Below are 13,540 nucleotides of genomic sequence, written 5' to 3' on the forward strand. Positions count from 1 at the left end.
GGGACCTGGGATGTCAGCAAATTTAGAGGGGCTCTACAGGGCATTATTTAACATTATAGTTAAATATCACTACTGCATATATTGGATATCACATGAATTACTACTCTTAGGTTTTTCAACCAAACCATTTAATAAAGGGAATTGCTTGGCACATCTTTTGACCTCAGGGAAAGGTACTGAGAACAGTATACTGTGAACAAAACACATTAGAGAATCGCTGCTCCACATCATTGGAGAGAGCTCCCAAAGCAGATGACCCACTTTTTTCATGGATTTCTTCTTACCTGAAAAAGCCTAAGTTTTCAGTTCAGTAATATTAAACAGATCATGTTATGAACTGGGTTTGCTCAGTACATTATATATTTGCCACATACCAACAGATAATCTTCTCTCTGCAGGCTTAGCATCATTAAATTTAGTAGGAGCAGGAGAGGATAAACCAACTTCTTGGTAGGGAAGCAAAACACCGTCTCTACTCTTCACAGAACTGTCATCCTTATCTACAAAATGATATGTTGGAACATAGTAAGTCAACAAGCATTGTGAATTCACTCTCAAATTATTGAACCTGAATTTCATAGGTTTATTTATAATATGCATATTATATATAATAAATATGTATATATATACACACACACATATACATACATAGAGTAAAAATTTTTTTAAAGTCTAAATGTCCATTATACTTCAAATAAAATGTCAAGGAAAAGACCATAAAAGCTGATATGGTTTTCTGAATTGAATTAATTTTATTTAACAAGGCAATTATTGTGGTATATCAAAGTTTTCAGAGAATGAACAATGCTCACATTTAAGATAAATAAATATATGGAAACCATTAAATGTTTTTACACCAAAATTTTTGGAATTATTCTATATGGTGCTCAAAATTAAATACAAGAAGAGCATCACTAATGAAAGTAGTTTCTTCCTGGTTAATTTTCTGAAATGAAATCACTGTTTATGATTATCAGTTGCCACCATTTTGCATAGCTTTCAATATTTATTCCAATTAGAGTTGCTGTATATACACTAGAATTTGCCACCATGGTAATCTGAACTCAATCAAAGGCAATGTTAAGAAAAGGCATTATATGTGAAGTAAGGCCAGATTATCTATCTATCTATCTATCTATCTATCTATCTATCTATCTACCTATCATCTATCTATGTATTCATATATGTATATATAAATTTATACATATATATGCATAATGTAATTCTGTCAGAAAAGCATAGCCTTTGCATTCATAAATTTCTGATTTTAAATCTTGGCACTACAACTCCTGAGCTATTAAACCATGGGTATGTTATACAAGTTCTCTGAAACATGTTTTTATCCATAAAATAGAAACCAAAGCTTCTGAGCTCATAAATTTGTTGTGAGGGTTACTTTACAGGCAATAACACAGAGAGGTAAGCTGGGTTATACTAAGTTGCTTTCATTTTTTTTTCAATACAAAAACAATCAGAATTTTCCAGGGAATCTGTACCAAACAGGTCTGCATATCTCTGCAATGCTATGCCACTACAGACTTCATAAAAATGAGCCTTAGGAAATTCAATGATAGAATAATTCATCATGGATGTATTAGGCATTATCTTTTCAACTTACCACCAAATGATAAAAAGTTCCTAGTGGGAGACAAACCCACATCTGTACTCTTCAGAAGTTAATTATTCATATAATAGTTCTTATTCAGCATATTAGCTGTAATAAGTAAATCATACTGCTTTACTTTTTGATATATTTAATGTGTTTTAAGATTTCACCTTTACTGAACATATCATAATCTAGAGCATGGTAGCTAAATGTGTAGGTTCCCAGGCCGTTCTTTGGTTAGAATCCCCTGGGGCAAACTGCTCAAACTCTATATGACTCAGTTTCTTAATCTGTAAAGTGAAATTAGTAAGAGTATCGAACTCAGTTGTTGGAAGGATTAAATGAAATAACAAATATAAGCCACTCAACAGAGCACCATATGCCTGGGAAGCATTAAATATATATTATAAATTATTACTGTACATATTTTAAAAGATATTTTAGAATATTTAAAAATCATGTCTTTCTATAATAACATTTACTGAAATGGATGCATTATTTTTAATCCACAGATTTCATACCCAGTCATCATATAAACACTAAGACTCTATTCATTTTTTCCTTTTAAAGAAATAGCAATATTTTATACAGTACCTCCTCATTACTTTTTGGAGTATATTATGAAAAATATGAGTGTTAAACCAATAATAACAGCAGTTATGATAACAATAATAATGAAATGATGATAGTAGTAATAGTAATAATTTCCAAGTATTTACTCCAGGAGTCCTCACAAAAGTCTTTGAAATATTGTTAGTATCCTATTATTCTCCTACCATGCACATTTTGTTAAATAACAGATGTTTGCGGATCTAAGAGTTAACAATAAAAGCCTATAGCAAAATGGTAAGATTAAAACACAAAATAGAATTTCCACCCATGTTCTGTAATACTTCATCCATTGCTCTTTCCATTATGTTGCATTATCTGAAATCTGGCCCCCGGTATTAGAAGAATATAAAAACATTACATCAGAATTGATCAGAAAATCTTTAAAATTTTGAGAATGTGCTTAAATTTTGTAATATATATGTGCTCAGAAGGAACAGTCAGAGAGGCGAGAAGAACCCCAGGGAAGTATGGTATGTGGAAGTCCAGAGAGAGTTTGAAGCGGGGTTGGGGGTGAGAGTGGTCAACAGTGTAAACTGCTGGTCAGTAGTCAAGTAACAGTAGTGTAATGGAAGAATGCTCTGCCTCACGCCTGACATGTCCTTCCTGTTAAAGGAACCTAAGTTATTCTTTTTTTTTTAAAAAAATTATTTATTTATTCATGAGAGACACAGAGAGAGAGAGAGAGGCAGAGACATAGACAGAGGGAGAAGCAGGTTCCCCATGGGGAGCCCCATGTGGGACTTGATCCCAGATCCTGGGATCATGACCTGAGCCTAAGGCAGCTGCCCAACCCCTGAGCCACCCAGGCATCCCTGAACCTAAGGTATTCTAAATATTTAGTTTCCCTTGCGATTTTTCTCCGTCTGGGAAACCAAATGGTTTATCTGATTGCTAAATTTGCAAAGATTAAATCGGGAATGCAAGGCCTGGATTCACCTTTTTTTTCTCTTTGGGAACTAGCCTATCCACTGAAAGGATATAGTCCCCTCTCTCTTCCCTGTTGTTATCCTAGCCGGGCCCCCAAAGCAGCTAAGAGGGAGGCATAATTCAAAGGGCAAGAGTGAGCAAGGTCCCTGGATAAAGGGACCCAGATAAAGGAATGGCCTAAATCAGGAGTCAGTCTTGCCTCCCTTGGCTTTGTGACAGACAATTGTGACAGACAATGGTTTCCGATGCCTGCTTGGCATTTGAAAGTTTGGAGTGTTCTTGCCTGATTGTCTCTATTTCTTCTGCAAAGTCAGAGAAAAGGTCATGCCCTGAGACTGAGGCAGAACAGGGCTGAACAGGTTTCACAGCAGTGGTAAACATTTGAAGAAGCAAGTGGAAAATAGGAGAAAACTAGTTACAAACACAGAAAAGATCTCCAATTCAGCCCTGAAACATAAGGCCTTGACAATCTACACAGATGGAATGTTTTACCACTCCTCATCTTTCCTCCTCCCCTGAGATTTACTCCATCAATCATTTGTCTCTGTGTCTTGCATTTCAAATTTCTCAGCTTAGCAGCTTCACTTCTATTGTTCTCAGTCCCTCACCATTTCCCTGGTAGCAACTCCCACTGGCCTAGTAACCACTCTCTTGCCCATTTTAATTCAGCTCTCATCCCAACAAGCGTTCCCTTTCTAAATCAGTGATACTCAGAAATCACAGAAGGTTCCCATCATTACAGAATAAAGGGTGCCCTGGCCCCTTGATTGCCTGCCTTATGTCACCCATAAGACCCGCCATGCTTTTGCTCCATTATCCTTTGCCGAGATTGTGCTGTTTAGGACCATTTGTCAAACTCTACACAGATGTCCTCTCTTCTCTAAAGTTATCCCAGACCCCAAACATCAATGTTAGCCTCTATACCACACCCACATTTCCAACACTACAATTGGCTCTTACTTCAAACACCTTTGTATTTATTTATTTGTATCTTTTACTAGATTTTCAACTTTTGCAATTAAGAGACACTGCCATATTCTACTCTCAATGATAACTGCAGCTCTTAGAAATGGCAGGAGTTTGATAAATATTAGTTAATTTTAAAGTCACTTTACTTCTAGGTGTCAACTGTGGATAACAAGAACATATACAGTAAGACTAGGAGACAATAGCTATATCTAACTTACCATCCTTTAAAATAATTGTTTGCTTATCAAGATGAGTTGCCATATATGGGTAAATAGTAAGAAGACAGTTTTCTGCTGTTGCAGTAACTGGAAGCGAAAACCTAAAAGTGAAAACATTGCATTTCAATAAAATAAAATTGTCAGATGCAGTAAATACAATGAAATATTTTCTAAGTACCCTGGATGGCTTAAATGATTAAGACATGAATTATTCATCATTTTTGAATTGTCTACCTACTTTGTTTTTCTTAACCACCTACTGTATCTACTTTAATGGTTTAGGAATATTTACTTTTAAAGCTTTTAACAGAGATGGTAAATTTCACTGTCAGGTATGCTCTAGAACACAGCTTGTAATTAAACAGGTTCTCAAACAGATTCAGGAAATTTTAGAATTGAAGGAACTTCAGAGTTAATTTACTCACCTTCTTTTCTAGAATCCCTGAAAAATGCTATCTAGCCTCAGATGGCACTACTAGGGAGACACTACCATAGTGACACTCAGACAACCTATTTCATATCTGGAGAGCTATACCCTCAGACATTTGGTTTCAGGGCAACAGAAAACAAAATCTATCATTGGACCCCATTACATTCCTTCAAATACTTAAAAACAATCATTGTATCTTTTCTAGGCTTTCTCTTCTTTAAATTGAAAACATTTAGAACATTCAAGGTTTCTTTCAACTGCAAGGACTCCAAAAATTTCATTTATCACCTACCTTCTTGAGATGATCTTTTGTGTTTGTCCTTTAAATTCATCTGAGAACTGAATGCAATACTACAGAAGTTATTCAGCCAGTAAAGTATTAATACATTCCACAACCGGCATACTATTAAACTATTTTATAAGAGTATTGTAAACTTTCTTACTAATAAGAGCCATAAAACATTCTAAGGTTATATTGGGCCTGGCCAATTTATGTGACAATTCTGTCCTAGTCCAACTTTTTTTTTTAAAGTAGTCTCCACGCCCAACATGGGGATTGAACTCAAAACCCTGAGATTACAAGTCATACACTCTATTGATGGAGCCAGTCAGACGCCCCCAACTGATCTTTTAATAGAAGTACTATATTTTATATCTATACCACTGTAATACTGGATTATTGGTTTGACTTTTGCATATAGTATTTATCAAGATAATTCTACTCATGAATCAGCTATATATCATATTAGCCCTTCTCTGTAGCTTATGGTCACTGAAAAGGTGAAATGATAAAATCTGTGTTATAATCTAAGTTGATACAAATAAAATACAGGGTAGGATGAGACTAAGAAAAACTTTGTAGCTAAAATACATTGAGCTGTCAGGGACATTAAAATAAACACGTTATATGTAAATGAATTGATTTTCACCTCAGTTCTGCATAGTTTCTCATAAGGAATGCATTCTGTTTTTCTTTACCAACTAACGTGCATTAAAATACTATGCAAACTATACATATTCAACATTGTCTTGTTTGACCAACCCTAATCATCTATTCCATCATCCTAAAACGTTTAAACACATGTTAGATTGCCCTAGTCAGGATTAAATTATATTTCTATACTGTAATTATTTTTTCTATAGGATGTCCTTTTTAAAATGAAATTTAAAATTCCTTGATAGTATGAATCATTATTTCTACATATTATGTATTTATGCTATGTTATCAAGATTCCATTAACTGACCAACTCTGTTTAATATTTTTCAGATTAAATAACATAGCTTATCTATAGATACCATCATCATTGTTATCTTAGAAGCAAATATGCTTTTTTGCTTTAACCGTGATTAAAGGAAGAGAAAAAATAGAAAGGGAAAAAAGACTACTCCAGTAAATCCTGGCAAATGCTGGTTGGTCCTTATCCCCAAGAATGTAATATCTTTGTGCCGGGCTTGCATCCTCTGGGTGGACATGGTGGGGTAACTGTCACCTTCAAGAACCAATGTTGGATTGCCAGAGCTGCTGAAAGCTTCAATTGCCTTGGGAGTTTATGATCCCGGGGGGAATGCTAGAGCCAATCCCTGTGTGGTGCAGGAGTTTAAAATCCCAGGCTTTTTGCTTCAAATAGGACAAAAATTCTGTGGTATAACTTCATCTCCAGAGGATCCCATGGGATCCTGAAGCTGATTTAAGTTTCATTTTATTTGGGATGACTGATTCCGTGTTCTGCTACCTTGTTTTTTCCTGGCAGTTCTTCCTTAAGAAAACCACATATCCCTGAATCTTCATCTAAAAGTTAGCTTGCGGACAGCTTTCCCCAATGCAACAACCACATGAACACATGAAAGATGAAGTATCACTAGAAACAATATATATATATATATATATATATATATATATATATATATATATATATATAGATTTTGTTTATTTATTCATGAGAGGCACAGAGAGAGAGAGAGGCAGAGACAGGCTGAGGGAGAAGCAGGCTCCCTGCTAGGAACCTGATGTGGGACTCAATCCCAGATCCTGGGATCATGCCCTGGGCCAAAGGCAGATGCTCAACCGCTGAGCCACCCAGGTGTCCCACTAGAAACAATTGTAAAATGGTACAGAACCAAAGAAAATAAGGTTGAAATAAAATTCATTTAGGGAATGAAATGGGAATAAATATTCTAATTTTTCTCTTATAAAACTAGTTTGTTGCAGATATAACATTGATTTCAGATACTCCTCGGAGTAAAGAATAACCAGCATATACAAAATTCATTTGACTACATTCTTCTATGGAGCATCATGATATAGAAATTATACAACTTACACAGCATGGGAATGTGGGCACTTTATACGTTAATATCACTATTATTAAAAATACATTAAAACAGAAAAGAGACTTGCAGTCAATAATATTAATACTCTACATTTTAACAAAATATTTTTTTGTAAAACAGGGTACCTTATCAGAGAATAATGGTATTATTTATAGATGGTATTATTTATATATAGATCTTCTCTATATCAATGGTATTATTATGGTATTATTTATATATAGATATTCTCTATATCAATCCATATAGCCAGGAACCATTATTGGTAGACAATTTGCTCTAAAAATACTCGAAATTACAGTAATAGTAAAATGACTATAACATTGTACAGTAATAGTGAAGTGACACTGACACTATCCGTTTCAATTCCATTTGGAGATTTAAATAGCAACCTTCAGGCACAAGTGATTTAGAAGAGTTCCAATGTGCAAGAATCAGGATGGACTGTTCCAATGCTCAAAAATCAGGATGGACATTTCTGGCAACGGAGTTGATATGATGCAGATGTTGGTGGTGATGGAAATAGACTTGAACTATTTGTGGCAGCTACTGTGCTGGGCATCTAAAATGCATTATTTTATTTACATTAATCTTTTCAACATTCTTTGAGGGTGTATATTATTAACTTTCTCAGACTTTGGTTACAATAGCAAGATCCAGAAAAAGTCAACAATTGTTTAAAGTCACACAATCAGGAAAAAGAGAGACAAGTTCAAGTTCAACATACCTGAAACAATGCTATGCTCTTGGCCACTGCATGAGAATGGTTAACTTCCAGATGTGCCTTGCTGCACATATACTCAAAGTTACCGGGTTAGGATAGAGTCATATATATGATGATGGATGTAAGCACTTACAAACAAAACATTTTTCACTACCTTCTTCTAGCAATCATCTCATTTAACAACATGCATTTTAATACTTTAATTTTTAATTGTAATACTTTAATACTTCTGGCTGTTCTAATAATGTTAAGTTATGTAAGTTCCTATTAGAAGCTGGTTAAATAAAAGCCTTTTTTGGAAGCTATAGATATTCTCCTGGATTCTAAGGGAAAAGCATTTACAAAATTAACATAAACAAATTCTCTTGTTGGACACATGAGAATTCTTAGAGGTAGAAAGTCTGCAGTATGTATGGAAACAAAAGGTACTGCTGTACCCTAGGGGACAATGCAAAATGAGAGGATAAGGACAACTCTGACTGCTCTCTACCTCCCACCATTTTAGATATGATTGTCATGCACAAACTATGAATATTTTAGTATGATAAATCAATCAGTAAATACCATAACGTACGGAAAGTCAAACATGGAGTGTGTAATTCATTTTTATTCTTTGTCATTTCAGGTTCACCTGAAATTTCTCATTAATGATTTTTTTCCCCTCCACCTCAACATTGTACATTTTCCCAAATTCACAGAAGAATTGAAAGACTACTAAAATAATCATATATGTACCCTTCACCCGGTTCAGCAATCACTATTTTGCCAGATTCATTTCTCTCTCTTCTATTAAAAATGTATTTTCTTAAAATGTGTGTGTACATAAATTTACTCCTAAAGATTCAGCCTGTATGCCCTAAGAACATTTTTCTATATAATCATAATAATATCACCACTATCATGAAATTTAACATTAGTTCAAGAATATTATCTAGTTTACAGTCCATATTAAAGAGTCCCAGTAATGTCAAAGTCCAAACTGAGATCAATGATTGAATTTACTTTCCTTTGAACCAGGACAATCTCCCAGTCTCACGTGGTGCTTCATGGCATTGACGTTATATTTAAGAGTCAAGGCTAATTATCTGAAATATTTTAATTGTCCTCTCATGACTGGATAATGTTTTATTTCTGATTAAAATTTTTTTTTTTCAGATGTGCTGTGGCATGGTTCTCATTTCATCCCACTAGGATACACAGCAGGTTAGTGTTCCTCCTTATTAGTGACACTGAATCTGGTCATTTGGTTATGATAGTATGCATCAGATGCCCTCCTTTTTTATACCAACATTTAAAATATATAATTTATATATCATGAAATCCATCTTTTTTAAGATGTACAATTCAGTAGTTCTCAATATTTTACAAAGTTGCATAACCATCAGCACTAATTTTAGAATATTTTCATTGCCTATAAATGAAACTCCATATACATATGCAGTCACTCTCCATTTGCCTCTCTCCTCAGACTCTACAAATCGCTCATCTACTTTCTGTCTCTACAGATTTGTCTATTCTGGATATCTAATAATTGATTAGTCATTAGATCGCAATTAAGGGCAGGTAATAAGTAATGTGTGGATAAAATGTTGAGACCATGTAAACAAACATCTCTTCTTCATTAACCTTTCACCCAGTGCATAGAAAGTATATACTATGTATTTCAGTTGTGCAAAACACAGTTATGTCAGTGGCTCTCAAGGCTGACAACTACCAAGCAGGGTCCCCAAACTGAAAAATATGCTGTGAGAGTTTATGAAGGATTGGCTTTGATTCCTTAAATGTTTAGTGGAATTCACCAATGAAATCCTCCAGGACTGGACTTTTCTTTGTGGGAAGATTTTTAAAATAATTATTTGATATTTTTACTTGTTATAAGAATGTTTATATTATTTATTTCTTCTCCAGTCATTTTTGGTACTCTGTGTCTTTCTAGGAAATTATTAGTTTCATCTAAATCATCAACTCTGTTGACATACAGATTATTCCGTTCTTTCTGCTTTAGTTGCATTTAATATGATGCCCTTTTCCAACTTTTTAGGGGAAGGTTAGGCCACTGACATGAAATCTTTCATCTTGTTTAATCTAGGCACTTAAATCTATAAACTTCCCTCTAAACACTGCTTTAGCTGCATCCTTTAAATTTTGATATACTGTGTTTTCATTTTCCTTTATCTCAAAATATTTTCTAACTTAAGATTTCTTCTTTGATCCATTAGTTCTATAAGAATGTGTAGTGTAATTTTCACACTTTTGTGAAATTCCCAAATTTCCTTTTGTTAATTTTTAATTTAATTTCATTATGTTGGAGATCACATTTTGCATATTTCAATATTTAAAACATAGAGACTTTTCTCATAGCCTAGTATATAATTATCCTAGAGAATGCTTCTTGTGCACTTGAAATAAAATGTTTTCTGTTCCTATTAAGTGGTATGTTCTATAGCTACTATTAAGATGCTTGGTTGACTGTTTTTCAAGCATTTCATATCCTTGTAGATTTTCTGTCTAAATATTCTCTCCATCATCAACACTGTGGTGTTGAAGTCTCCAACTATTATTTTTGTATTATCTATTTCTCCTTTCAAATCTGTAGCTTTTCCTTCATAGTTAGGTGCATATGTTTTTAATTGTTATATAGTCCTGATGTATAGACAATTTTATCATTACAAAATGTCCATCTTAAAAAAAATGTCCATCTTATTCTTTAGCAACACTTTTTTGTTTTGAAGTCTAGTTTCACTAATATTAGCATTACTATTCCACTTCTCTCAGTTGTTAACTGCATGGTATAAATTTTTCCATCCTTTCAATTTCAACTTATTCATATTTTTTAATCTAAAGAGTGTTTTTTGTAAACTGCACAAGTTTTTTATTTTTTCACCAAGTCAGACAATTTCTGCCTTTTGATTGGATTGTTTAATCTATTCACATATAGGATTAGGTTTTTTTTAATTTATATCTTCCATTTTGTCTTCTGTGTGTTTCATGTCTCTTTTTTTAATCTCTTCTTTATTACCTTCTTCTGTATTAAGTGGATTCTTTCTATTGTATAGTGCTAATTCCTTAATAATTTTTAACTGTTATTTTTTAGTTAAAACTTCTTGGTGGCTCAGGATTACAAATATGCACCTCAATTTAGCATCTATTCCAGATTTATACTAACTTGATTCCAATACGCTATAAAATGTTGCTCCAATAGATCTCCATTCCTTTCTTTTATTGTCACATATAATTATACTTATATGTGTTACAAACCCAATAATTTAGTGTTGTAATTGTTTTACACAATCTTACGGCTTTTAAAGATGTTAAGAAAGAAAAAAATCTATTTAGTTTTTTACATCAGATTTCATTACCATTGCTGGTTCTCATCTTCTCTTCCTGTGGATTCAATTTATTATAAAGTGTTATTTCCTTACTCCAGTATAGCTTCACTTCTACTGCCCGTGGCAAAATCATTCACATGTTACTTTACTTACACACAAAAAGGGTGGATATGTTTATTTAAATGTTTAATGCATACCATAGTTAGTACTTTTATATTAGTTAGGCCAATCAATTGGACTTAATCTGGTACCAAAATGTATATTTATAACAGTAGATCATTTATGATGTTAGCAGAGAGAAGAATTTCTCTATTACAAGGAGATCAAGCATTATTTTGTTAATCATTAATAAAGTTGCAGTTTTTATTTATTCATTTTTAATAGATCCAAACAGAATGAAAAGATTCTTGATGATAATATGATTCTCACTTAATTACTTTTCAATATTCTTCCTTGAGTGGAGGGAAAAGAAATAAAATTATAGCTGCTCTTCTGGAAATTGCAATAATCCACAATATATGTTATATGCAGTCCAACAAGGCATTGTTATTTATGAACATAAATAATTCTAGGAAATATATGCTCTTAACCAATTTAATGACCTTAAAAAGATTTTAGGTTTTACCTTAATGTGCATAAATCCGTGGAAGTGTGCTTCATATGTGAATGTATTCCACTGATTTGTATCACAGCAAAGTAAGGTAGAGAACTCTTCTTTAGATACATGAGAGACCCAAAGATAATTCATCAAGTCTAGAAATATATGTCCATTTAGCAATATTTTAAGTATATATCAATTCTTTTTACAAGAATCATCTCATTTTTCGTCTACCCAACAACCTGTAAATAATCCCATAATTGATGTAAACCATTTTTGATATCTAAAAACCTCTCTTTAGGTCTATTCTCACAATTTTAAATCATTAACTTTGATGAATACAGTATTCAATACATTTTATTCTTAATTCAGCATTCTTACGGGAAAATATATAGTGGCTAATACAGTTTATGGGGTTTCCAGGAAAGAATTGTGACAAAAAGCAAAATTTACCATTTTTGTCTATGCATAAATATGTATACCATTAATGTATAGACAATGTTTGTTTTCATGAAGGTATATAAATTTATTATATTCCAAAAATACCCAGGAAAATTGTAAACTTTAATCAGAAATACAAATTGCTTTAACACAGTAAAGGGCACTACCTTCACCCCCAAAAGTAAAACTGCTAAGTATGGTGGCATGCTTTATAATGTGATTAATACACTAATGCCTAATAAAAATGAGTTGAAAAATTATTTCTAAGTGGGGTGAATCATTAGTTGTTCTGCTGCTTGGATCATTATATACCTAATGGCTAATTCCAAAAAACATAGAGCCAAAGCTCTAGCTATTAGATACAATAATATGGACTAGCATGTGCAACTTGATGAAACCAAACACTAACATTCTCTCCATGGTAACAAGAACTCATACAAAGCAAAAAGCTTATTTTCATTAAATTATTTTTCTTGGGGATCCCTGGGTGGCTCAGCGGTTTAGCGCCTGCCTTTGGCCCAGGGTGCGATCCTGGGGTCCCGGGATGGAGTCCCGCATTGGGCTCCCAGCATGGAGCCTGCTTCTCCCTCTGCCTGTGTCTCTGCCTCTCTCTCTCTTTCTCGCTCTCTCTCTCTCTCATAAATAAATAAATAAATAAATAAATAAATAAATAAATCTTTTAAAAATATATTTTTCTTTTTTTTTTAAAGATTGAGAGAGAGAGAGAGAGAGAGAGAGGAAGGGTGGGCAGAAGGAAAGAATCTGAATGCAGAGCCTGTCGTGGGGGACATCCCACAACCCTGAGATCACAAAGTAAGCTGGAATCAAGAGTTGGATGTTTAACTGACTGAGCCACCCAAGCATCTCTCATTAAATTATTTCTAGAATGCTGTAGTGCATTTTACTTTTTTATTTATTTATTTATTTATTTATTTATTTATTTATTTATTTTGCATTTTACTTTAGAAGACAATCGTGACCTAGCTAAAACACAAACCAGGTAGTTTTTACAGGTTAGTTTCATTTTATCTTTTAGATTTCAGGATACATATGTATTTTTAATGAAAATAACAAAAAATAAGATTCATGATTTGAAACATCTGGAATCAATTCTAAGGAAGAGTTTTATTGTTGTTGTTGTTTTAATAAACAGTAACACTAAGATCAGAATTGGTCAGAATTGGAGTCATCAACTCTGTGTCATGATGGAACTTCCTATAATAGAATTTCTTGTGAAAAATCATTTCCCTAACTATCTGGCCAAAGGCCTGAAATTCAACTATAAAATATGTATTGTTAGTGGTTAGAGCAAAGCAATCCAGAATATTTGTAGATTATAAATTAGTATCTTAAACGT

At 33.3% G+C, this 13,540-nt stretch overlaps 1 protein-coding gene across 5 annotated transcripts in view; it reads right to left on the minus strand.

The window, feature by feature from the left end:
- Positions 1 to 13,540, minus strand: part of CFAP47 (cilia and flagella associated protein 47) — a 513,403-nt gene that overhangs the window by 348,418 nt on the left and 151,445 nt on the right. For all 5 annotated transcript variants that reach the window (XR_013374394.1, XR_013374395.1, XM_077887395.1 and 2 more), the window contains exons 27-28: positions 4,333 to 4,433; positions 375 to 500 (exon numbers count right to left, since the gene is read on the minus strand). Coding sequence is in view for 3 of the 5 variants with exons in the window: in XM_077887395.1 (XP_077743521.1) it covers positions 375 to 500; positions 4,333 to 4,433 (227 nt within the window). In the remaining 2 variants the exon portion in view is untranslated. The remainder of the gene's footprint in view (positions 1 to 374; positions 501 to 4,332; positions 4,434 to 13,540) is intronic.

The sequence above is a fragment of the Canis aureus genome, chromosome X (assembly GCF_053574225.1).
Source record: "Canis aureus isolate CA01 chromosome X, VMU_Caureus_v.1.0, whole genome shotgun sequence".
NCBI classification, from domain to species: Eukaryota; Metazoa; Chordata; class Mammalia; order Carnivora; family Canidae; genus Canis; species Canis aureus.